Raw genomic sequence first — 27,373 nt, 5'->3', positions numbered from 1 at the left:
CTGTATATTGTGGTAATAGTTCAGATGAAAAGAAAATTATTAGTTTTAACCATTATTAACAAAACACTGCCAGGTGTGTAAGGCATTACATTAGGCATATATTGTAAACACAGGTTTGCTTTTATGTGGAGGAGAAACGAACAATTATTATATATCTGCTTTCATTTCACATAATAGACACCTGTAAAATAAAAACAAGTACCTAATGTTTAGTTTGAAATGTAAGTAGGCCTACCATGCATTAGCTTATTATCACAGCTGTAGTAGGAAATAAACGTCACATGCACGAATTAGTCATATAGGCCTAATAGAACTCAGTTGTATAGTCCCGTCGCTCTTATTTCCGGCAGCCAATCACTTGCAGGCCGGCTACATTTAAACATGTGCGTCCTGTGATTCGCTGATGATGACGTTATGCATTTCTAAGTCTCAATAAATACTTAATATAATCGCCCGCCAGTTTGGCTCTTTCGTTGGCGTTCGCAAAAAGCACACGAGAACGTTATTTGCCGCTCAATTATTTGCTGAATTACTATTATCGTAGGAGCTACGACATGATAATGTTTAACGGTGTGGAAAATAGATTCCTCATCTGGCAGCTCGGCAACTAAAGAACAAAAATGTCGAACGATACTATCTACCTAGACTTTATAGACTAGAGCCTTTCCTTCCTAAGGCGTAAGCAAAGAGGAGGAGTCACGCAGGGAATAACAGCGTCGCGACTATAGTAGCCTACACAGAACATCTTGCCTATTGATTCATTATTATTATTATTATTATTATTATTATTATTGTTAACACGCGTGTGTATGTATGTAAACAAACTTCCCCTAAAATAGGAGTTGCCCTGAAGGACAAAGTATACCAAATATACAAGTATTAGTAAATGCGTACAATTTTATGAAAATGTTTTCCTGAGAAATATAATTATTATTGTGTTATTGTGTCATTTACTTTATATATGTGATTTCTCAAAAGATAGATTGAATATTTTAGAGATATCAAAGAAACAGTCTTGGCCAAAGAGGATTCAAGATTGAACTCTTTGCAGAAATTAATAATTTTTTTTTTTTGTAATCGTGCCTCTAGTACCACTAATAACCCAATAATTTCAATAGTTTGTAACTTATACATATATAAATAATAAGGAACAGTTGGACCATAAATTTGATTCTTCTCATTGTTGTTGTATTCAATTCGAAGTTTGTCTTTGAACTTTTTTATGTGAAGTCGTGTTGTACCGGTAACTTTAAGCTGTGTGGTGACATCTGCTCTTTATGTAGTAGTGTCTTTTAGTTGGTTATTTAACGACGCTGTATCAACTACTAGATTATTTAGAATTTATGGTATTGATGATAGCGAGATGGTATTTCGCGAAATGGGGCCAAGGATTCGCCATAGATTACCTGACATTCGCCTTACGGTTTGGGATTTCGAGGAAAAAACCAACCAGGTAATCAGCCCAAGCGAGAATCGAATCCGCGCTCGAGCGCAACGCTATCAAAGAGGACGTTGGTGGTCGGGCATTTATGTAATTATGAAATTCAGTAGCTTGCCAGATATAAGGGGAATGCATTTATAAGTGCGTCCGATAAAACCGTACTATAGGTCAAACCGTTCCCTCTATACAATTATTACAAGGATATGGGTTCTAGCGCAGTGTTCAATCTTAACGCATTTCGGAAGAATAACGCTATTATTTAGAACGCCTGCATCTCTCAGGACACATGGACCTAGATACAAGAAAACAGAAAACAAACACACACGGTCAAGCTGACACACGCTTATCATTCGTATATAGTGATAACGCAAATGTTTATTTTTATTTTATTTGTTTAGTATGCTGTGTCTTTTGGCAGCCCTTATTGAAGGGCAGCTACCCTTGTGGGATTTATATATAAAAGAGAGACAAAAGGTTGTGTTTTACGCAGACCACGTAAATTAATATTTAGAGTTTACGAGTTTTTTTAAATATTCCAGCGTTCGTCCTCTTTTAACAGACAAAAGACTAAGTCTTGAGTTCTTCGACGAAGCGAAAACGGTTGTTTAACTCGCTGTAACTCAGAAACTAGTAAAGATTTTGAGTAGTAATAATTTTTAAAAGTAATTTTCATTCTTTTTCAACATTTCTCTCACTTTGATCCCCCATCTAATGTGAAAAAAAAAAAAAAACAAACAAACAAGTTTGCCGCTTACCAACACTTTGAAGGTGTACCGGTAATTGTCTATTTTGAACAGATCACTTTGAAGTTATTATTTTTTCTCTCTGATTGCAAAAAAAAACTGATTTCGAAATTTTTTCCATAGTTTTTTCAAACATACACCTATCAATCATAAAAATTACAGCGCGATTGACTGTCTTCGGAGCTACAACGTGATAAATATTTAACGCAGCGGGAAACTGATTTCTTCCTTCCTCAGGCTCCGGTATAGCTGTCTCTCTCTCTCACACACACACGAGACTTCACTCTGTCGCAAGCAATCTATATCACAACGTCCGCAGTGATCTCTGGTTCTCCTCATATGCAGGAGATTTGCCGCGGAGAATAGCGAACGAGGTGAATGGGCTAGATGAGTTTGTCACTCACTCACTGTAGAACGGCAAAAGGTAGGCTACAAAAATGCCTATCACTGTTGTAAAGTGTCGGAATTTGTAATTATGAACTTTGCTCTCTAAATTTCCGCACACGTCTGTAACTTTACGGTGAGAGATCTGGAGAAGAATTTTCAAGTCATCTAAGTAAATTTAATTTTGTTAGCATACAATTCGCTGTTCCTTTTCTTATCTAAAACAGAAATATCACTTTTTCTTAAAAAAAAAAAAAACTAACCAGAAAATCTGCTCAAGCGGAAATCGAATCACGCCCGACCGCAGCTTCGGATCAGCAGACAAGTGCGTCTATCAATCCGGTATGTCGTGGTCTTGTCAAGGATGTGGCATCAGAGAATTCCTGTAAATATTATTGTCACAAGAACACAGTTTATATAGTGTATGTAAATAATTGTTAGTCCCACTACTCTAGCATGATCACACATAATCTATTGTCAGCAAATCACCAACTTGTTTCTGACGATAAAATATTCATGTCAGTTGTTTCATATATAGATACAGTCTTTCAGAAGAAGGTCAATGTTACAGATCGCCTGCAATGGACGAGAGTATGAAGTCGCCTCCTTCACAACATGCAGAAGCTTTACACATAGTGCTACCAAAGCTGGACACAGGGAAATTGATAATTGACACGGACGCCGGAGTGGATGACGCCGTGGCTCTGTTCCTAGCACTCGGCTACGAAGCGAAGCAGCGGAACTGCAGCTCACGAATCATCGCTATCACATGTGTATTCGGCAATACTAACGTCGACAATGTGGTCGTTAATGTGCTCAAGATCCTCAAAACTTCCAACAGATTGAATGTAAGTACTGACATGAAATTATTAAGAGTAGCTTAATACTATTACTACTACCATTAGGCCTACCACCACAATTACCACTAATAGTAATACTAGTCCACCGCTGTGGGGTGAAACGAGCGGGCTCGGGTTCAAATTCCGGTTGGGAGAAGTTACCTGTTTGGGTTTTTTCCGAGGTTTTCCCTCAATCATTTGAAGCAGAAGACGTTAGATCTCGGACTCATTTCGCCTTTATTAGCATCATTTCATTAACCATCTTTAATAGTTACAGGTTGACCAGGCAGACTTGGTTCCGGGATCTGCCTACAGACGGCATCTGTCTGCGGGAGCTGCACATACCGCAGAGAAGCCGCAGAGAACTCAATAAGCGAACTGCGGTTTGACGGGGGAGTATAGCTCCCTCGGATAGATGGGGCCTTGGTGGATCGCGGAAGAGACGGCGACGTGTCCCTCTGGTTAAGATTGCAGCAGATTCAAGCACGTGAATTGCGAACAGATATCATCGATCTGAGAAGGCTGCAGAGGAACATCACAGGAAGGCGGAGGTATGGATGCTGTGGCTGAATCGATACGATGACATCAAGTAGTGAATCACGTGCTTGAAAAGAAAAGCGATCCTAAGGATTTCAAAAATCATCCCAATATAAGGAGGTTACACAATAAGTCTAAAGGCTGCGGTGCTTGCTCAAAGAGCCCTCTTCCAAAGAAAAAAAAAACACAACCACCACCATCACTATAGGCCAATCGTTATCTCGTGAAACCTCCTGCGCGTGAGAGAAAGAAGAAAGTGGACTGGGAAGCTTTCCTCTCTCTCTACTCTTTCACTTGTAGCTAACAAACTCACCTCTACCATAAGATTCTTACTAAAAGCTATGGCGCACGCATGGATTTGGTTTCACGAGATAACGAATGGTCTTTACTACTACTACTACTACTACTACTACTACAATAATAATAATAATAATAATAATAATAATAATAATAATAATAATAATAACAATAATATTTCGTTTGACGCTTGTGCTGTGCTTTCGAAATTATGAACCAGTATAATGTAAGAAATTACGGCAGCTGTCAAACTGCAATTATTGTGTTGAGATGTGCTGTTGCTACTATACTAGTTTCCAATTTTTTAACCGACGAAATATAAAGTAGTTATATGGGCGAGAGAGAAGTGCGATTTAGAGGGTTGGCGACACTTCGCGAAAGAATAGAGCATATGATCAGCATCATGTGCAAAATGTCTGCTTGCGAATAAATAATCAATCGGCAGCATGTTCTCGGAACATTGTAGCAAAATTATACTAGTGACAACCTTGACACTGAACAAACTTTGAATCTTGAGTAGGGTTGTCGAACAACCCAAACTAAAAGGAAATCTTCAAATTGCCAATTTTAAGAAAATTAATAAGAAATATAATTGACAAGGGAAATATACTTTCACTTTCTTCAAAAATGAACACAGTGTGCATAATATAATGCATTCCTCCTGTAATTTTTTATTATATTGCTTTTAGAGAGAAAACAGCTACTTGATAGCGGTCTAGCCAATCTTCATGTTAACAGACATACCATATCAAGTAGCTGTTTTCGCTCTAAAAGCAATATAATAAAAAAAATTACAGAAGGAATGCATTATATTATGCACACTATGTTCATTTTTTAAGAAAGTGAAAGTATATTTCCCTTGTCAATTATATTTCTTATTAATTTTCTTAAAATTGGCAATTTGAAGATTTCCTTTTAGATTGGGTTGTTCGGCCCTTGACGCTGAGCAAACTTTGAATCTTGAGTAGGGTTGCCGAACAACCCAAACTAAAAGGAAATCTTCAAATTGCCAATTTTAAGAAAATTAATAAGAAATATAATTGACAAGGGAAATATACTTTCACTTTCTTCAAAAATGAACATAGTGTGCATAATATAATGCATTCCTCCTGTATTTTTTTTATTATATTGCTTTTAGAGCGAAAACAGCTACTTGATATGGTAAAATTAATAAGAAATATAATTGACAAGGGAAATATACTTTCACTTTCTTCAAAAATGAACATAATGTGCATAATATAATGCATTCCTCCTGTAATTTTTTTATTATATTGCTTTTAGAGCGAAAACAGCTACTTGATATGGTATGTCTGTTAACATGAAGATTGGCTAGACCGCTAGACTATAGAATACATGTAAGCAAACTGTTCTAAAATTAGTAACAGTTCCGTGGCGAACCGGAGGAAAAACAAGCGTCGATCAGTAGGTCTAGATGGGAAAAAAAGAGTGGCATGTGATTTGATTATTAATTTATTTTAGTAGCAAGAATATACAGTAGATTTTCGTATAGTATCAAGTTTAAATGAGCAATGTATTTTATCAGCGAATAAGGACGAGTAATTTCCCTGCACGAAAAAGTCCTTTCCCTTGCATATAAAAAAGCGAATGAAAGGAGTGTATTTTCTCTGGACAATAAAAAAGAAAGAATTGGTTGTATGGCCGACACCATCAAACACCCAATGTCTTTCGACACATTTCCCTTTACCTACTTCCTTTCCCCGAACTTCGATTCATCAATTTCTACAGTGTGACCTTCACAAACCTCGCATGGTTACTTCACCTAATTGGATGATTTCTCGCAACATTACGGCACGGTGTTCAGCTCGTACTTGCCTGTAATCTAGAGTCGTTCCTAAGATTACGACTTTCATGAATAAAATACAAAGTTTATTTAGAAATCAATCTATTTAAACGTGTCCCGATTTCGCTGACCTAATGCATAGGAAGCCAAATCTTGGAATGGAAAGGAATTTACGGGAGGAGGACACTATGCCCCAGCACTGTGACCTGTTACGATCTATTGCGCTACCTCAAACTAGGCGCATTCCCAAACCCACACCGACTACATTCAGGTTTGCTGCGTACTCAGATTTCGAGCAGGCCAGCCCCCATCGTGCTTCGCCAGCAGGTGATCGGCGAATGCTATGGAATGATGACAAAGTGGAGAAATGATGACGGAATGATATAGATGCCTAATATGGGAAAAAAAACGGGAGAACCCCGAGAAAACCAACTGCGACCTTGTCCGCCACAAGTATCACTATGGATTTTTGAATGAGAAGGCCAAATCATAGTTTAGTCTACAATGTGATAATTGCACGTTTCTTTTTGTAATTTTAAGGTCTGAAAAAGCTGTATATTCACTGACTTGCCTGATCTTAAACTTCTCTCTCCATTTCTTCCAGGTTAAATAACTCTTCTACGACGTACGAATATCCGGAATACTCAAATTATGTATAATTTAGCTTAACACCTCTAATAAATTTATATTGTGGCTTGATTAATCCTATCAGTGTAATTTGTCTGTACCCAACCACAGTATAGTGACCCAGCAACAATGAATAGCATGTATGTTCTTTTCTATTTGCATTTTTTCAGTATAACCAACCTGTACAACAATGGTAACACGTTTGTCACAAAAATACGATATCATTTTGCCGAGATAAATTTAAAAAAAAATAGCAACTCTCAATGAAAGAAGGTAATTATTTTATTACCAACATTTACTAGATTATTGAATATTAATCACTGCTTGCTTGATCGCATCCTGTAGCTGAACTTGAGTTTCTGACTTTTCTCTTTCTCTTGTTACAAGGTTTCTTGTATGAAGGATATCCAGGAAATATACTTAGTATCGACAAATTTTTCAGTTTGCTATATTTTGTATCTTCTTTAAAATCTTCTTGTTTGAAGTGTAAACCACACACACACATGACCGATCAGAAGGAATCCATTTACTTCCTCTTTTGTCACCTTCTCTTGATATAACATTTTAATCACTTTTCCCGGAACTCACTATTAAATGGAAATTCATAAAATGATAATCTTCTGAATTTCAATTTTCCTCTGTGCGCTTTGCAGAAAGGGACACAACAAGGCACCATTGTAAATATATTATAATTAATATTGTTATTTCAGGAAACCAAGTTTTATATCTCCTACGAAAAATCTTGTTTAGGAAACAACACTAAATGAAATGTATTTCAACTCTAATGTTTCTTACTTCCAATGTATTTTAAAGAAGAAAATCATATAATTAATAAACAATCGCTTACATACACTGTAATTGCTTCTAAGATGTCAAATAAAATATTATAATTCATTCTATATATTTAGCACAGCTAAACAACGGCAGTTACTTGCTGCACTCTAGTGTTGAAACTGGACAACAATGTTCCACGCGAAGTTCAATGCTAAATAAGAAAGAGGAATGAGCAGGTAGTTACGCAGCCATTGGATGTGATTCAGCTGGCAATGATATTATAGTCCCGTCGCTCTAATTTCTGGCAGCCAATCGCGTTGCAGGTCGGCTACATTTAAACGTGTGCGTCTTTTGATTCGCTTATGAAGACGTTATTCATTTCTTAAGGCTCGATAAATACTTAATATAATCGCCCGCCATTTTGGCTCTTTCGTTGGCGTTCGCAGAAAGCACACGAAGACGTTATTTGCCGCTCAATTATTTGCTGAATTACAGTGCGTTTGATTTATTATCATAGGAGCTACGACATGATAATGTTTAACGGTGTGCCAAATAGATTCCTCGTATGGTAGCTCGGGAATGAAAGAGCAAAAATGGCGAACGATACTACCTACCTAGACTTTATAGAGCCTTCACTTCCTAAGACGTTGTTGTTGTTGTTTTCTAATGCCAGGCGTTTGACCTCTTGCACTCCAGTATTTTTCAAAATATTATCATGACCAGCCACTGAAGCACAGATTTTGAGGTGTTCCGAATCCATTTCTTGGTTTGAGTTGCACAATGGACAGTTAGGGGACTGATATATTCCAATTCTAACTTCCTAAGACGTAAGCAAAGAGGCGGAGTCACGCCAGAAATAACAGCGTCGCAACTATAATGTTTGAAATGCAGTAGAACCTGGGTTACATGTAATGCATTTGCATTATCGGAAGCAGTCTCCTCTCTTTGTGTTCCTAGAATTCTATTTGTGTGGGGAAGGGTTAGAGGAAGTTAAGAAAGTGATATGAGGAAAAAGAATCTGTAGACTTATTACGTGTTAGTGAAATTCGTAAATAATCATTTCAGCAGAAATGAAACAATGTTTTGATTGGAGCACAGAAGTGAACGCAAGGTAAAAGCCAGTAAGATTCAGCGAGAAAATGGAGAACCTGGAAACGATCTTCCTCACAATTCTTTGGAATGACATTCTTCAAAGAGTGGACAAAACAAGTAAAATCCTGAAGTCAGAGATTTTTAACATACTTGTCGCTCTGAATCTTCCCCAGTCTCTGAAAACCTGTCTTCAGGAAATTATAGACAAATTTAGTGAATACGAATTGAAAGCCAGAAGTAGGTGTCCAGATTCAGATTAAAGAAATGTGAAGAAATGTGAAAAAACGGGAACGAAAGGAAAGCGTAGGTTTACTAGATATGACGGGACAGAAGGAATTCCCTGCAGAGAAATTTTGCAAATGTTTGTGTTGAACACTTGATCAGTAACAAATAATTCACGGTAATTTCACAATGTGTGTCTGTGTTATCTTCGTCAGTATGATTTACTAAGTACCATTTTTATGTTGAAATTTTTGTTTTTCAATATCAAGGATCATATTATACTGTCCAAACGCCTGTATTCACTAAACTTTACTGTGCATCATGTTCCTTTTAATGTCAAAACACTAATTTTGTTGGACGTACCAATGAATGCACAATACGTTTATTTTATAGCTAATTTACATTTTTATTCCTGTAAGTGGTTGTGTAGGCAGGGCCCAGTGGATTGCTTTGCCCGGGGACCTATAATGATGTTAAGACAGCCCTGAGGGATGGAAGCTTCCCAATCAAGTTCTTCTTTCCCCTTAGGCGGAAGTAGGTTTCACGAGATACCGAATGGCCTATATCTTCTCTTAGACATTCCTGCAGTAGTGCGTGATATCTTATATACGTTATTTAGTTTACGCACAGAAGCAATGTCTTATTTAAGAAATCCTCAAAATAGTTGTGTCACAAGACAAGTCTGTGCATATCGGCAGTAATTTATTTCCAATTCGACCACTGATGGAGACATTCTCTTCTCTTGCAGTTACTTAATCAAAGCCCTCTGCTCGACAGGCTAAATGTCTCTACTGATACTGAACAGCACCTCCTGCCACTCGAACTCCTGCTACGAGCCAACGCGGACATGTAACTTGGCATTTAATCATAACACATTGTAGGCATTTGTGTGCCACAAAATAGAAATTTAGTTCAACTAGAAATACATAGGTCAGGGCTACAAAATAGGGATTAACCCTCGTACATAATTGATTTGTACGTAATTCTTTTTTTTTTAAGTAGTGATTTTGTAGTAGAGATTACTTGAAAGAAAAACTGAATGAGGTAGAAACAAATAGTAGGAATAAAAACGTTAGGTATTTATATAAGAACATAAAGGAATTTAAGAAAGAATATCAGGTAAGGGTAAACGCGATCAAGGATGAGAATGATGACTTGTTTGCAAACTCTCATTTCATCCTGAACAGATGGGAAAAACTATTTTGGGCAACTTCTAAAATAAATGTACATAGGTCAAATAAAAATGATTGAGACGATATTCAAATACAAGTTGCTGAGCCATTTATAACCGATTCCACATTTTCTGAAGTCGAAATTGCAATAGAAAAGCTGAAAAAGTACAAGTCTCTAGCTATATTGATAAAATTCTAGCAGAATTAATACAACAGGGTTTAAAGTTGAAACTCATTATATAGTGAAATTTATAAGCTCATACTAGCTATTTGGGAAAATGAAATTGTACCAGAACAGTGGAAGGGGTCCATAACTGTACTTATCTTTAAGAAGAGGGAAAAGACTAACTGTAGTAACTCTTCTCATTTGTCCAATACTCTTTTCAGAAGATTAATTCCATATGTAGACGGAGTTATTCGGGATTATCCATGTAGTTTTAGGCGTGATAGATAGACTATTGATAGATTTTTATATTCGACAGATATTGGAAAAAAAAAAATGGGAACATAAGGGCACAGTATAGCCTATCAGTTATTCATAGATTTCAAAAATATATATGACTCTGTTAAGAAAGAAGTTTTATATAATATTCTTGTTGAATTTGATGGTAGAAACTGGATTAATCTTTCTCAGGATAGGGGCCGATGCACAGTATGCAATTTTCCCGATCTAGGTGGACAAAAATCAAATTTCGACTTGTTTAGTTACGCATAGGTGAATATGAATTCGTGTTTTTTAACATTTGAAGAATGTTGTAAGTAACAGATTTTACTGATTTATCAGCGGCAAACTATATTTATAAGGGTATTAACTTTGAGTTCTCCCTAACACTTCTAGCTCCGGTTCAGTCGTAGAGAGAGAGGCTTACTGTGTGAGTGAAAAAGAGCCAATTATTAGTGATTTATTGTGTTATGAAATATAGCATTTGTTCATATAGGTACGTTCTTACTAATGTAACTTAAATTGCAAGTTTATAGAGTATTTTCCTTTTTACAGTAGCGTTTAAATATTACAATTGAAAAACTTATGTTTTTAAAGTTCTCCAAATATAATGTGAGTTTTAGTATAGCCGGTCACGTCCGGTTACAACAATTTTTTCACGATTTAATCAAGCATCATTTAGAGTGTTGAATCCTCGTTTCGAAGCTTGCGCGTTCTTGCGCATTTATCAGTAATTAATTTTTTTCATAGTGGGGCATACGGTAACTGTTCCATGTTTGGCCTAACAGCAGAAAAGAATCCAGTAGGGAAGTTTTTAATCACTGTGAGAGTGTTTTAGGCCTACAAAATTATTCACATGATATGGAATATCAGTTTAAAAAATACATTGGACACATTTTTATCTAACCTTAACAAACCCACAGTGAAGCAGAACACAAATCATTAGCTGGACAAAATTAATAACTTCTCTGCAGTCTAATGTATGTTATGAAACTTTGTACATGCCATACAGATGGCACATATGATTTGTGTATAAACTCTGATTACGTTTGCACAAGAAAAACTACCCCTTTATAACGAGTGCATTTAGACAGAATTAATAACTTATCTCATATCTAAAATATTTTTATGAAACACTGTCCGGAAGTTACAGGTAGCATATATTTTTTGTGCACAAACTATATTTGCGGTTCCATAAGTGGAACTACTCCTTTCAGGAATGCATTTAAACAAAATTAATAAATTCTCTCCTATCTAACAGATTTTTGTGAAACTTTATAGAGAAAACAAAATTAACAACTTCTCTCCGATATAATATATTTTTATGCTACTTTGTACAACTACTAGGCCTACAGGTAGCATACAGATGTAATCAGAATTTGTACACAAAAAGTAACATATGCTATCTGTAACTTCTGTACAAAGTTTCATAAAATCTGTTATGTAGGAGAGAAGTTAATTTTGTGTAAATTCATCCCTGTGTTTCTCTTTTGGAACCGTAAATATAGTTTGTACAAAAAAATATATCCTACCTGTAACCTCCGTACAATTTTTCATAAAAATCTGTTAGATAGGAGAGAAGTTATTATTTTTGTCTAAAACCGCCCCGTATAAAAGGGTAGTTTCTCTTACACAATCATAGTCAGAGTTCGTACGCAAAGAATATGTGCTATCTATAAGGTCTGTACAAAGTTTCATAACAATCCGTTGGAATGCAGAGAAGTTATGAATTTTGTTCAGCTAGATTTGCATTATTGCACACTGTGCGATGGCGGGCTTATGTGAGGGCGGCAATGAACTTCCGGGTTCCTTAAATGCCATAAATAAATATTATTTTTGAATTTGGTATACCCAAGAAACAAATTCGATTAATTAAAATGTGTTTTATTGAAACATACAGCAGAATCCTTATAGGCCAGTTTGTTAGATGCTTTTCCAATTCACTGCGGGCTAAAGCCAGGAGATGCACTATAACTTTACTTTTTAACTTTGCTCTAGAATATACCATTAGGAAAGTTCAGGAAAACACAGATAGTTTGGAATTAAACGGGTTACATCAATTCGTTTTTGCTGATAACGTGAATATGTTAGGAGAAAATCCACAAACTACTATGGAAAACACAGAAATTTTACCCGAATCGAACCCGGGCCTCTGCGTAAGAGACCAGCATGCTGACCCCTATATCACAGAGGTGGTCTAAAGTAGATTTTGTTACTCTGACAGTGAAAAATTAGAGAAAGGGAATTGATTATGGATAAAAAAATACTCAAATCTAAATATATCATTTTTTTCAGAAAGTTAAAAAGGGGGGGTCAAACCCGGTAACCCCCTCCTTGCGTATGCCTCTGGTCGCAGCGACTCGCTGGTCGTCTGTGCATTCACTGGGTTTTCGTTGGCCTTTGCGACCATTTTGGACGTGGCCGGCGAGTGCGCGTTTTGCCATTTATTTAAATGGTAATTGATCGCAGCGATCTGGTCGTTGTGACCTGCTCACCAGCTTTAGAAGAGCTACTCGCTAGAAAGTTGGGATTATAAAAGTAGCTGAAGAAAATCCCAACAAAACAAAAATTGAAATTGCAAGACGTTTATAATAAACATGTATAATATTAAAATCAATAATTAAGGTACCTTAATACCCGAGTTCTTGATTGAAGAAAAAAATAGTTTATGTTACACATTAAAATTCTAGTCACTTTCTATTGATTAAAGCACATTCGGACAAGTTGAAAGAATCCGCAAGTACTCCTACTCTTCATGTTCTGGTAAATTGATTCCTAATCATTCGAAAATTATCCTATATTGAAATTTTATTTATACCATAGTTCTGAGTTATGTACAACCCAGGTTTTACTGCACTGTTTTGTTCCTTAATTTTATTAGACACTTAAATGTGCATTATTGTGCGCCATCGCCGCCATCGTTGGCCTGTATTCTACTCAACCCTGAGTGGGCGAGTTTTTATAGTCTGCACGTGCTCCATAAGACGGTCATGTGATTCCTTCGTCTCTTTTCCGGGTTAGATGGGGAAATCTCCGTTGACCTTTCCAACTATATGGAATGCTGAATATACTGCTAATCAGTTACTGATATAATATTATTCAGTTATGTGGTATAGGCTACAAAGTTTGTTGGAATACTGTCTTTCCATTTTAGCATTATCGTCGGTGGTTCAGTGTTTATTACGCTGGCCGTTAGACGATAAAATCCTTAGCATAGCTTCTTCCGGGATGAAAACGAAAATAAAACTGTGCATTCCGTGCCTTATACAGTGTGGGCGAAAATACCGTACATAATAATAATAATAATAATAATAATAATAATAATAATGATAATAATAATGGTTTATTTAATCTGGCAAGTACATCCTTGTCATCAATATGCAGTAGTTTTAAAATTATCTAACTTGCCTATTAGGCCTACGTATATAGTATGGAATGGAATTTTGGGGAGGGGGACTATGACCCAGCACTGCGACCTTTTACTATCTATTGCGCTAACCCTTAAACCATGCCCACTCCCAAACCTACACCGGCTGACTACACTAAGGTCCGCTGCATACCCAGGTTTCGAGCAGGCCTCCCCACTCGTTCCTAGACCAGCCTCCTCCGTGCGTCGCCAGCCGGCTATGGAATGAAGAAATGTTGACGGAATGATATACATGGCTTATATGGGGAAATGGGAGAACCCCGGGGAAAACCACAACTGCGATCTTGTCCACCACAAGTGTCACTACATAGATTTGCAATGAAAAATTCCAGGCTTGACCAGGACTCGAACCCGAACCCGGATCGCCTGCGTGACAGACTGCAGGTCTGACCACACAGCCACCGCAGAGAATTTCATATACAGTATACTAGTCGTGGCAAAAATGTGTGCCGCGCCACTGTGTAACATGCAACGTGCATAGCACCTATGAAGGGAGGCGGACACCCGACTTATTAACGGATTTTCATTTTCCTTACGTCAAGCATTTAAATATATAATTTTATACAGTATAAAGTTCCAAACTAATTTTTAGTACGTGTAGCGAAGAAAGGAACAATAAAACATAGGACACATCATCACAACCTAAAATTAACTGTCTTCAGAATGTCTCTGCGACAGAGTTTCAAAATCAGGAATTACGTAACTTACTGCCAGTCGTAGTTGATCACAAAGGTATTTGTCTGTCAGTCGTGATCTAAATTTGGTTTTTACTATTTTCATTGTTGAAAATAAATTTTCACAAACGTAAGTTGTAGCGAACATGGCTTCAACAGAGCAAGCGAAAGAACGAAGCTTCGGATATTTATTTTTTGGCAAAGATTTGAAAAGTTCAACATTTCTCAAGTCCTTACATCTAGCGTTCATTTAACATCACGAGTTTAATTTGAAGATCTAACCGCATTATTCGTACATCTGCTGAAAAAGGATCGACGTACAGAGATGATGATGATGATGATAATAATAATAATAATAATAATAATAATAATAATAATAATAATAATAATAATAATAATAATAATAATAATAATAATAATAATAATAACCTTTTAATGTTTCATCAGTAACATGTAGTATAATTCCGTTTTATGTTATACACTGTTTTCCTCGTAATACTTGTGAACAAAACATACATTTAATATTCTCATCATATTGGCAGCAAAAAAATGCGCCCTCCCATCCTGCTTGAAACTTTGGTTTTTGTAGAGGCACATGGTTTCGAGAGAGATACTGCGACGATACGCCACTCGCAGATCAGAGATAAATACAAATGGAACGGAGTTTGACTCCAGTAAGTGAGAGGGTGGGGGTTGTGGAAGGTAGGAAGCAAGAGAAATGCATTGCGAGTCATATCTTCGCCACTCTAGCAGTATACTCTTCCATAGTTTCTGCAAAGATGGATGCGTCTCCATTCTCCAGATCCGTTTGCTGATTTTCCGTAGAATTTGTGGCGTCACAGTCGAAAACATAGCTGATTTATCATAATTTGAACATTTGTTTGCCCAGTTAGCGATCGTTCTTAAATCTACACAGTTGTCACTAAACGCTCTAAAATCGAGAAAATGCTCAAATCCTCCATTAATTCACTGCTCACTTGTTTGATTGTTGCCACTCTTCGACTGATAAATAATTGTTCGATTATTGCCTCGATTGCTGAATAGTTCAATGAATATATACAGTAGAACATCGATTATCCGAATACCGATCAACCGAAACATCGCTTAACCGGAAGCGTTCCAGTCGGCAAATTCAAATTTGCGCGCGCTCAATATAGAAGTTTCGCTAGCGCTATTTACGAGATTTGGCGGCAAAAAAAGGCCTTCTTTTACTAAACTTTAGGCCTACTTTAACGACCATTTTGAACTTGTCAAACTACGCTAATCAGCTCTGTGTTATTTGTAAGACGTGTGATACAAAACATACTGTAGGCTATGTAAAATTTTGTGTTTAATATCATACTGCTCCTAGTAGTAGTAGTATTTATTTATTTAACCTGGTAGAGATAAGGCCGTCAGGCCTTCTCTGCCCCTCTACCAGGAGATTCCAACTATAATATGAACAATAAAATTACACTTAGTATTAAATTTATAATTACAATTACAAATAACATTACAATTAGTATTAAATTTACAATTACAATAAAATCAAAGTATGAAAAGATTACCTGTGCGATGGCGGGCTTATGTGAGGGCGGCAATGAACTTCCGGGTTCCTTAAATGCCATACGTACCGGTACAAATTTTTTTTCGTAAATGATTGGTTATCCGAAAAATCAGTTATCCGAACACCTCCCGTCCCCAATTGTTTCGGATAATCGATGTTCTACTGTACCTACATAGAAGGCATTTATATCCAGGGGCATACAGACTTTTCGTTACGTAAAATAACCATAGTCCTAATAGAGGTCTCCAGGCAAAATTTGTTGGCCATTTCTCTTCCACATTGAACTACTGACAACACTACCACCACGACCACTACTACTACTACTACTACTACTACTACTACTACTACTACTACTACTACTATAAAATAATCCGAAGTATAAGTATAATTTCAGATTGAAAAAAATTAATACATTCTGTGAGAAATTTCAACCTTAAAGAAAAAAGACTTGTGTTCCGTTGAGGAAATATTTGCTGCGCTGCGCTGTCTCCACTGGCTTCTTGGCACAATTATTTTTCAAAATTGAAAACCATAGGATGATATAATTGTTACTTTTCTTTACTCGATTATTTAACGAGGTTTTATCAACTGCGAAGTTATTTGGCGTTGGTAGAATGGTAGAATTAGTGATAGCATCTCAAACTTAAAAACGGAACTGCACAAATTGAATCTCGATGATTGCGATTCCGAAGTTTATTTTTTCTTTTTCTGTAGTTTTAAACATAAGTGTCTATTTCTTTAGGAAATGTTTTTATCCCCTGCATCACATGCATTTTTCCCCTTAGTTTATCAGAAGTGTTTCCTAATTAATTTGTGTTCAATAGTTCGTTGCCTCGGCCATTTATACTTCTACGCACGAACAGTCACAGTACACTTTGTGACAATAAGAATTTGACTATGTCTATTGTTTCCAGTGCACTTGCCACCGCAGGTTTAATTCATAAAGCACCTGCAGATATCGAATTCATAGCAGAAAATGGTTTGGTACCTACATATGTATGTAAAATGACAGATTCTGACAACAAAGAGCTTCTGCTGTATGACCAGCAATCAAATGGATGTTAAATTGTAAGTTTCAGAGAGAGACGATAATAGGTACCATAAGAATTGTGTTTCATTCATTACTCCTAACACAATAATGATTACTCATTACCGTTACCGAATTAAAATAAAGAAAATGAGATTAGTTTTCATAAGTTGCTTGTTGTTACTTTTGACATCATTTCTGTGTATCAGTAAATGCAGCAACATGCCAAAATTAAATGTGCCTTTGTGAAACAAGTGACACAATTTTGTTACTGAATTTGAAACATGGTTTCAACGGATGGTAAATCAGTAAAGTTATAATGTGTAAAGCATGCGAGAAGTCGGTGAATAATGAAAATAAATATTTCATATCTCAGTACATCAGTATATCCAAGTACGAAATACCGTTAGTTTAAAGGCTACTGATGGACAGAAGACGATTTCTTCTCCTTGCAGCTGTTTTTTCAAGTTCAAATCGATAATCACAGTTCTCATTAAAGATTATTTAACGTCTGAATGAAATGAAGGTGATAATGCCGATGAAATGAGTCCGGGGTCCAGCACGGATAGTTATACAGCATTTGCTCATATTGAGTTGAAGGAAAACCCGGGAAAAAACCTCAACCAGGTAACTTGCCCCGAACGGGATTCGAACCCGGGCCACCTGGTTTCGCGATAAGACGCGCTAACCACAGGTATGGATTCATTGGATTTATGTAAAGCCTTTCATGATTCCGGAGTTCCATTATAGATGCTAGTGAATTCCAAATTAATAGAGGTTTTACAAAAATATACCAATGAATCTGTGCCAAGTGAGCCAATTATACGAAAAACTTCATTGAATTTTTGTTCGGATGAAGGTCTGAATGTCAATCTATGATACGACTGATGACACAGAGCGTCTTATTACAATGCTACAATTGGTCGATTAGATTCATCAGCAAGGGGAGAACCCGCGAAAGTGTTTCTGCTCGCAACAATGCATGGGAAAAGTAAACAGTCCAACTATGGCACAATTTTATTTTTACCATTTCCTAGAGGTTCAGGGTTGCCAATTGCTATACGTACGACTATACGATTATTTTGACTGTACGAGATGCGACTGCACTTTATATCGTACGTAATGTTGTACGACTATTTCACTGAAGGGAAACAATTATTTTGGAACTTTAATGTTGGTTTATAATTAAAATAAAATTGAAGGTTAATTCGTTCCTTTTAGACAAGTTCTTTTCATTAAGTATATCCTTGACTAATATGAAAGAAACATGCTTTAACCCATTACTGCATAAAGTTATTAATGACTTGAAAAATGCGTTTCTGCGTTTAAGTTTGCTAGTTGGTGACTTATCAATACTTTCTTACCGTTTTTAACTTTATTTACTTTCTGGGATAAAAATTAAGGACCGTCCCATAAATAGGACGCTATGCATAATGGTCAGTGATGCAGTAGTTGAATAGAATAACCCCTTTTTGTAGTTCAAATAGTATTTATGTATTTATTATGTAGCAAATACATATAAATATTAGAATCAGTGGTTCAACTGCCCTTCTCACACAAGCCTACGCATTGTACAACACTTTAATGTGGTAAAGGTAGAAACATTTAGAGTGGAGTCCAATTTGACACTTGCTGCAGATGAACTTTGCTTTTCCTGTACAATTAGCACATCTTCGCTGAGTTTCATTTTCATCTGGCCAGTGGTGTTGACCATCAAATCTTATGTCTCCTGATGGAATGGAAACAATTTTTCCTTAGTGGGAACTCACCCCATGCCTTTTAGTGCTGTAAAAGCCAAGAGAGCAAAAGTTGAGGAGCGGTTCTGAAGAGTTTTGAGGCTTCATTTTTCTGTACGGAAATCTAGCATTTACTATGGCAACGTCAAGAAAATAAGCGAAGATGGACCACCACCCTGTTGTTGCCGCTGCCACTGTTGCTAACATTGGTACTGCCAACGCTGGTGCTGCTGTTTCTGTGCTAGCGCTGGTACTGCTGTTGCTGCTGCTAGCTCTGGTGCTGATGGTGGTGATTGTAAAAAAATCCGTAGCGCTTCAGCCCATGAAGGGCCAAGACAGACCAGCCGGCTGCTGGTCTCACGTCCACATGCCGAAACAGAGGTGGACGATCATCCAACCAGAATGGCGGTATCGTGTGGTTAGCACAATGATTCCTCCCCCAGCCGTTATAGCTAGTTTCCGAAACCGGATTTTCGCTACCTATCGTAGCTCCACAAGTTCATGATGATGCTGGGTGGGCACCGGTCCCATACACTGGCCGAAATTTCATGAGAAATTTTCTTCCCCCATGAGGACTCGAACCAGCACGCATGTCTTAGACCACGATGCCACTGCGCGGTATATTGGTGGTTGTAGTAATAATAATAATACTTGTAGTTGTAGTAGTACGATGGCCTTCTAGCCTGGAATTACCTTCCCTGTCTTGGAAATTTTCATATATTAGCTTCCTTCTTTTCGGACGGCAATAACTTGTGCGAGAAAGCTCAGCTTCATTTTTGTCTAATGTACTTTCAAAATCATTTGTTGCAGCTTTTATGTTAGAAGACTCTGGCATACTTTCATCAACAATGTCATCTTCATCAACATCATTACATATATATATTTTTTTTTGTAATTCCGCTTTACTAAGTAGCATTTTACTGCCAAGATTATTCAAATTAGCCTCATGTTCGTCGTCCGATTTATCACTGTCTTTATCTGTATCATGGAAAACTTGTGGAGGGGTCACATACATATATTAGACTCTCACTATTATTATTTTGATTTTCCATTATCCCCAGAATTTCACTCATGTTTAGACTGGAAATAAAACAATGTAATGGAAACCATATACATATTATAAAGAATACTGCAGGAGTGCACACGGCATGGCGTCCTATTTTTAGGACGGCACTTTATTTCACCTTGTACATAGCAATATATAAGAAAATTTTATTGTTGTTATATACCACATGAAAACTGAAATATTCAACTCATTATGTGAAAATAAAAATCAGACTTCCGTAACACCATTACAGAGTAACTAAGAATTAACTTACCCGCGGTGCGTCACAAAATACTATTAACCTGCCATCTTGTAAAAAATTAGCTGGTATGAACAAATGTTCGCGCGGAATTCAAACACTGCAACATCATAATACAATGTAATACTTTGCCTTTTAAACAATGCTTCCAACTGTACTAAACAAGAAAAAGTCCCATAGAAATCAGTATTTTACGCATGTCCTATTTTTAGGACGCTATGCAGTAATAGGTTAAAAGGACGGAAAATGCTTTGAAAATCGATCTGGTAACTATGCTTGCCATCCAAGTCATAATTTGTCATCTTCAGGTTTAGGTTTCACATACACGGCGCGGTTATATCAAAGCATTCATTCAAAGTGTTCTGCCCAAGGGCAGGTCTTTCACTGCAAACCCAGAATTTTCCAGTATTTTCTATTTTCTGTCTTCGTCTTTGTCCCGTCATATGATTCATAAATCTTCAATCATATGATACCTTCTGCTGCATCAAAGTAATACAGGTTTAATTTTATTAACTTTCTTGTTCGTTCGACAAAGGAAGTCTTTTATCAACAGTAATCTCACTATAGGTTTTGATTTATCTAGAGAAAATCAAAACTCGAGTGGGATTTAATTGACTATTACACGATTAGAAGAAAGTATATAAAGATTAGAAGTAACGAAGTACTCTAATACAATAAAATATTAATTGACTTACGAAAATACAAAACTGTCTTCAAATTTGTACCATCTCAACATTATAAATATTACGCTAGTAGATGGCAGTAGTGTGTTATGAATAGCTGTTTTCTTATCAGTTGTGCCAACTATGGAATCTTCATTGAACTCTGTAGATGGTTACTGGTCAAGAAGGCTTTGTTGATTCAGTTTCATTTTTATTAAAACAGTTGCATTCCACTTCAATTATCCCGATCCCAGTAATCAACGTCACTTGACAGATGATTTTCAATAAATCTTAGTATTAAACAATCTCTGATATGTGACTATTCATAATATGATATAGCAGAAGCTATAACATAACCTAAATAATATAAACGAGTGTTAGAAAAGTTTTAATTAGGGATGATGAAATAAACAAGAAACATTTTAATTAACGATGATGAAATAAAAAATAAACATGAATAATTTTAAAAGAAACAATTATTGAAAGTAGGTACAATTTTCAAATTTGAATGTTTTAGTGGTTGGTGGTTCAGTTGATGTTATATTGGGCGTATGCGTAAAAGAAGTGAACTCGGTGATGTACATGGTGTATCCCTCAACTTATTCAGGATTTCCGAATGGTGCTCTTCATTTATTTGTAAATAGGGTTTCAGGGAAGATGCATAGCTATGACCAGTGATCTTTATTAATTCTTGTTCTTGAATGCCAATGTGGGTTTTATTTGAAAGTGCTGTGCATCGACTGGAGTGGTTTGTAATTTTCTGTTTTTTGACGTCCAGACCAGTGCAGTTTGAAGTGTTGGCAAACAAAGTAACAAATGCTTGGGTAGTGATAAAAATAAACAAATGCTATGGACGCGATAAAATTAAACAAATGCTAGGGACGCGATAAAATTGTGCGATAAGCAGCCATGATTGGTTGAAAGACGTCCTTTCGTACCGTTTTATTGGTCAAAAGTAGTTGACGTAGTAAAAGTATAATAGTCATTGAAATATTACCGCAGTAGCATTAAGAATGCACCGACATTATAGAGGTGTCGGGTTTGAGTCGACTGTAGATGAATTAATTTGATATAATTTTGAGCGCCGCATTGATCGATACTAAAATATCTGTCGCCAAAGGTCAAATTTCTGTTGACTTTAAATATAACAAAGTTGTTTCTAACCAAGCGGCATCGTGCACGTTTTACGGCGATGACATTATTGATAATGAAGAAATGGGTGGTGATTTGTTTCAATGCTGAATGTCATTGTGGATGTGAACAATAATAATTAATAGCATTCTTAATTAGAACTAAAATTTACTGGTAGACATAACCTATATAAATATGAGTTTATTTTACGATTCTTTATGAACTGCGATCCTTAACTGTCGTCAATGACATGAAGGTGATAAAGTCAGCGAAATGACTCCAGCGCCGAAAGTTATCCAGCATTTTCTCTTAATGGGTTGAGGGAAAACCCCGAAAACAACCTTAGCAACCAGACAACTTGTCTCAACGAGGATTTGAACCCCAGCCTGCTTGTTTCAGTCAAACATGCTAACCATTACTACTGTTCTCCAACCAGGAGATCAACCATGAAAGGATGTGCTTACTATTGCGGCATGTATTGGAGCGAAGCAGATATATAATATTATCGTTATAACGTCTGTTTAAAAACCATGCGCTCTCCTGCATTTGTTATTTCCTGCATGGAGAGATTAAAAGACCAGGAGATTAACAGTGATCTAATTTTGTAACTAGGGTAGTATAAACATGTGTGTATCAATGTTATTGTTTGTGCTGTGACAGCGAGCCAATAGAGATATGAGTACCCACGTGTGTGACCTTATGACATCTTATGACATCAACATTCATTCACAGCCTTACTCCCTTTCGTCTCATCCGGCAGAGACTTTCTCGTGGTTGGAGCACAGTATGTAGCGGTGGACTAGAATTATATATAGGCTATATTAAGAAGCTGAGAAATGTACGACAATTTTATGCTGAAGTACAACAATTTTCATATGTTGGTACAACGGTTCCAATTCCTGTATCTGGCAACCCTGTTGAGGTTGATCTGACCTAAGAAACTTGTTGGTTCTTCATAACTGAAGAATGACAACATTCATTGCGGCCACTTCGGTTTTCTGTTAGAAGTAATAATCAAACTTGAGAGAAGAGGTGTTGGTGGTGGTGGTGGTGGTGGTGGCAACTTGAATCCCATAGGACAGATAGTAGGCTAAATATAAATCTTTAGAATTGGTACCAAAAATACTGAAACAATATCTAACATGCGACATGAAAGGAAAATGTTAAAATTCTCACTTTTATTTACGAACGTGACACTCAAAGAAATTCTAGAGAAATATAATAATAATCTCAGATGTTGGCGAGATCAGAGTTCTTGTACGTCAATCCTTAGTCGACGTAGGCGCCTTCAGCCTGCTTTGTCTGGATGAACTTATCATGGACCATTATTTACTTCTATAATTTGGTACTTTGTACCAATTTACTGCAAACTAAGTAAATTGGCCTATACTAATTTTTTTTCTTTAGACTTGATATTCCAGCATAATTGAATTGTATAGAATAAGGACAGCTTTTTCCAAGTCAGAAGTGTAATTTGAAATTAGTCACCGACCCGACTAATAGGTTAGTAGGCCTTTCTTCATTATCACTCAGTTGCAATAACCTTTGCTTAATTTCTGCCCCTTGTATTCAGATCAATTTTTAAATTTATTTTGCAAATATACAATTATTATCAGACAGTAGGCCCTACATCTCACTTGACTATAATGTGTCAGAGGAAGAACAATAAAATTGTTTGTATACCTACATCTGAAGTCTGATTAGTGTAATATGTTACTAATCAGTGAAGTATGCACTGGAGAGGAAAACGAAATGGCAACCCTACACTATTATCTCCTGGCTTAGTTACCTCATGAGTGATGTTTTATTGATGTTACTTATGAGGTTCAAATCTGTCTTCGGACAGTTGACTAAACAACATCACTTTATCCTTTCGCTGTACAAAGTACTGTACAAGTACCATTTGAGATTATCAAAGAGTTATATTTGAATTTTTGTGAAATTTTAAATTAGAATGATCGTACACACAGGTACACAGAATTTATTTCACTAATCTGGATAACCGAGGTTATGTTGATCAAATGTAACTACATACACATTCTTCAGTTTTATTTAATTATAATTTTCCATAGTTAACCGAAATTTAGCACAATTTCTCGCATGACCATAATGTTCTCATGCGTTAATGCTATACAAATTTCCCGTCAGTTTAAAGGCTAAGTCGTTTATAAACATTTTTATATCTTCTTCACTTTAAAATAAAATTTAATTTCAATGTCACAATTGCAGCCTGATATTCTGTGCAAATATTAACACATGAGAATATTAGATATACATATATGAGCGTATATATAGGGTAGTGTGCGCTACTTAAAATATATTATACATACGTTAAAATAAACTGGTGCCAAGGAGCTTGAGCTTCAACGCGTCTTCGCTGGTGACTGCTATAAGAATGTACAGGCACAACGGTCGATTACTAAATTTATCGCCACAACAGTTAGGAATATTCAAACTATTGAAATAATAACTGTCGAGTACACGATTAAACTAGCGAGAGATGTTAAACGTATCAGAAATAGACAAATATATTAAGTACTTAACAGAATGAGAGCATTTTATTTTTAAGTAGAACACTTAATATTATACTTTAATATAACCCATTTTTAAATTAATAATACTTACTCGCGAATTAAATTTCAGAGGAGAGAACTCTACTGTATGTGCAAGGTTTTTACATGAGATTTTATTGTGCCTTTTCGTTAGAATAGGTTTAGGTTTCTTACATGTTATTAAGAAAATTACGCTGTTTGTTTTACTCTCTAATATTGAATTTTATTTTACTCTCAAGTCATGAATTTTAAATGTTTCAGTGCATTAACACAATTAAATTATAATAATTTACTGGAATGCTCAGAAATGTGAGGTCCTTAGTGCTATAAACTGTGTTATCCCTATAATATCTATTATAACAGGGGTGTAATGTTATTTTACTCTTAATACTGCATTTTACTTGAAATCTTACACTCTTAATTACAAAAATAATTGTGTTCAGTAAGTGAAATTAATTTTGATCCATTAGTAAAATGGTCCTAAAATTTTACCCTTTTCTGTTTTTCCACCTTAAACTAATTAAGTTTAAAAATATCGAGTTTTAAGAATTTTATTTTTACCTGCAATATTGCCTATTTACCATTGCGTCCTTAAAATAATCTGTGTAGTAAAATAACACTTTAAATTGATCCTCGACCACAAAATTAAACTGCTATAGTCTTATAATTCAATAACAACAAAACACTAAATGTTTAAAATATTTTACAGTTATTGTGGAGTCGTTTTGCGCCCAGACTCACAACGATAAACCAAAATAGCCAAAAATTCTCGTAGAGCCTCTAAGCACAGTCTACTATATACAGTCGCAAAGCTTAATATGTAGTAAAAATGCAAACATGTGTAGTTGCCCACCACTAGGATCGCTACTATCGCCTCATCATCGCAGATCTCTCTCCTAGTAGACGACAAAATATGTTACACTTTCGTTGTGTTCTTTTGGAAAAATTAACACCTTCCTTCCATTATTAAATGCATAAAGTTAATTTATTATTTTAATGAAGCATATTAAATTCCACCATAAACTCGAAGATACCTGCAAGAAATAGGTTAATATTATTTTTGTTTGTGCAAAACGAACTGAAATTTACTATAATCGCTTCACTCATTCAAGATTATAGTGATAATTAACTATGAAACCAATAAATATTAATTTTCATTTCCCTTTACAACAATAATAATGGAAATATGAATTAATGGAGTAACTTACGTGTACCGGTACTTGTAGTCTAGGCTTACGTAGTTAACAAAGTGGGATGAGGTTAAGCAATAATAATCACACCATAATTGGAAATAAAACGTGATCAATAAATTTTATTGTAACAGACTTTTTCTACGCCTCTAGTAAAGTAACAAATAAAAATAACAACAAAATTAACAGCTATAATTAAAAACATATCCTTTGAAAAAAAACTAGGCCTAAGCAATAATAATCCCACCAGAATAGATAATAAAACGTGATCAATAAATTTCATTAAAACGAACTTAATGTTTCTACGTCTCTAGTAAAATATTATTATTCCAATTACTGTACTTTAGCCATTAACATTTTCATTACAACCAATAACGAACATTTCACAAGCATCAATGTGAAATACGCAACGAGCTAGCACTCGATGGAAATACGACACAGTCCAAAGTCGACCGTGGACAGTCTATTGTTTCTAGTTGCTAACCGCTTGGAGCGCTTTATCACGAGATTTGCAAAAAATCACCTCAAGCTTCGCGACTGTATATAGTAGACTGTGCTCTAAGTGTGCTTTTTTTATACTGAGTTGTATGAGTATGTTTTTAATTTTCATTTATTTACTTTCTCTTCAAAGCAGTATCGGATAAGAAATAATATAACGACTGTCTGCAATAAACATTTAACAAGCAAGATTCAAAATGGATTTAACAAGCATTACACATTACAGTACAAACAAATACTACATCTGACACTTATTTTACATTAATTTGTATAATATTATAGATCATGCAATGTGGCTTTTACAAGTATTTGAACAGGTCTACTTAATTTAAGAATGACTCGTGGAAAACATCGTGTTGCGAAACTGGAACAAAATTTACTTGAGTGAAAGATTTTCTTTCTTTCGTTAATTTTTTTTTTTTTTTTTTTTGCTACGTTAGTCTTAAATATCCTACAAACAGAAAGAAAGAGAGTGTGTGTGTTTTTCTGTTTTATATATGTATATATGTACAGTATATAAATATAAATTATGTTGTCTGATATAATTAATGATTTCTTCAATTTTTTCGTAGGCGCTCTTTATATTTCCAAAATAAGCAGGCCTATGCAGTGAAGAACGTGAGATGGTATGCGCCGGTATGGAATACCGTCATTGTTTTCTATGGCCAGAAAACATACCGTTAGTGAAAAACGATATACCGCCACTGAAAAAATGTGATCCATAAAAATTTGTTTATATAGTTCTCCACAGCAAAGAGTACTATCTGTTTGCTTCGTAAATCTAAACCATAGCCTTCTGGAACTGTATTCAACGTGTATTCAGATACATTTATTTGATAAGTCAACCCCTGAAATGCTTACAACGATAGTATTTTAAGTATAGAATGCTGTGGTCTGTAGCTTGTAGTGGCCATTGCCAATTTAGTGACTGTGTCATTTTTGTTGTTGGATTTTTTTTATTAATAATTAAGTAAGGAACTTTGAAGCTTTAACATTATTTTAAATGATAAGTCTCAATAAACATTGCAAAATAATCTAGCAAATAACTGAAGTAACATGGAATTATTTTATTAAGAAATTTAATGTGTTGCGTAAACTTCAAAGATTCGCGTTACTGACTGCACAAAACAATTTTATTGTATACATCATGTAATGTGTATGTTGTAAGGGAGGGTGTATGCCTTTTTTAAATCGAGGTATGCCTGGGGAAAATCTTGGAGTAGCATACCGCCTCTAGTTTTTTTTCACTTCCCTC

The 27,373-nt window shown here is 35.7% G+C and overlaps 2 protein-coding genes across 11 annotated transcripts in view; one reads left to right on the top strand and one right to left on the bottom strand.

Annotated features, from left to right (window-relative positions):
- The window catches only part of LOC138701479 (uncharacterized), a 316,721-nt gene that overhangs the window by 114,342 nt on the left and 175,006 nt on the right, over positions 1-27,373 (bottom strand). The window lies entirely within an intron of this gene.
- Positions 1-27,373, top strand: part of LOC138701482 (nucleoside hydrolase-like) — a 59,493-nt gene that overhangs the window by 1,897 nt on the left and 30,223 nt on the right. For both annotated transcript variants that reach the window (XM_069828394.1, XM_069828393.1), the window contains exon 2: positions 3,140-3,416. In XM_069828394.1, the coding sequence (XP_069684495.1) occupies positions 3,140-3,416 (277 nt within the window). The remainder of the gene's footprint in view (positions 1-3,139; positions 3,417-27,373) is intronic.

This window comes from Periplaneta americana, chromosome 6 (genome assembly GCF_040183065.1).
Source record: "Periplaneta americana isolate PAMFEO1 chromosome 6, P.americana_PAMFEO1_priV1, whole genome shotgun sequence".
Taxonomy (NCBI): domain Eukaryota; kingdom Metazoa; phylum Arthropoda; class Insecta; order Blattodea; family Blattidae; genus Periplaneta; species Periplaneta americana.
Note: the sequence above shows the minus strand (reverse complement) of the source record. Positions and strands in the feature narration are given on the sequence as shown.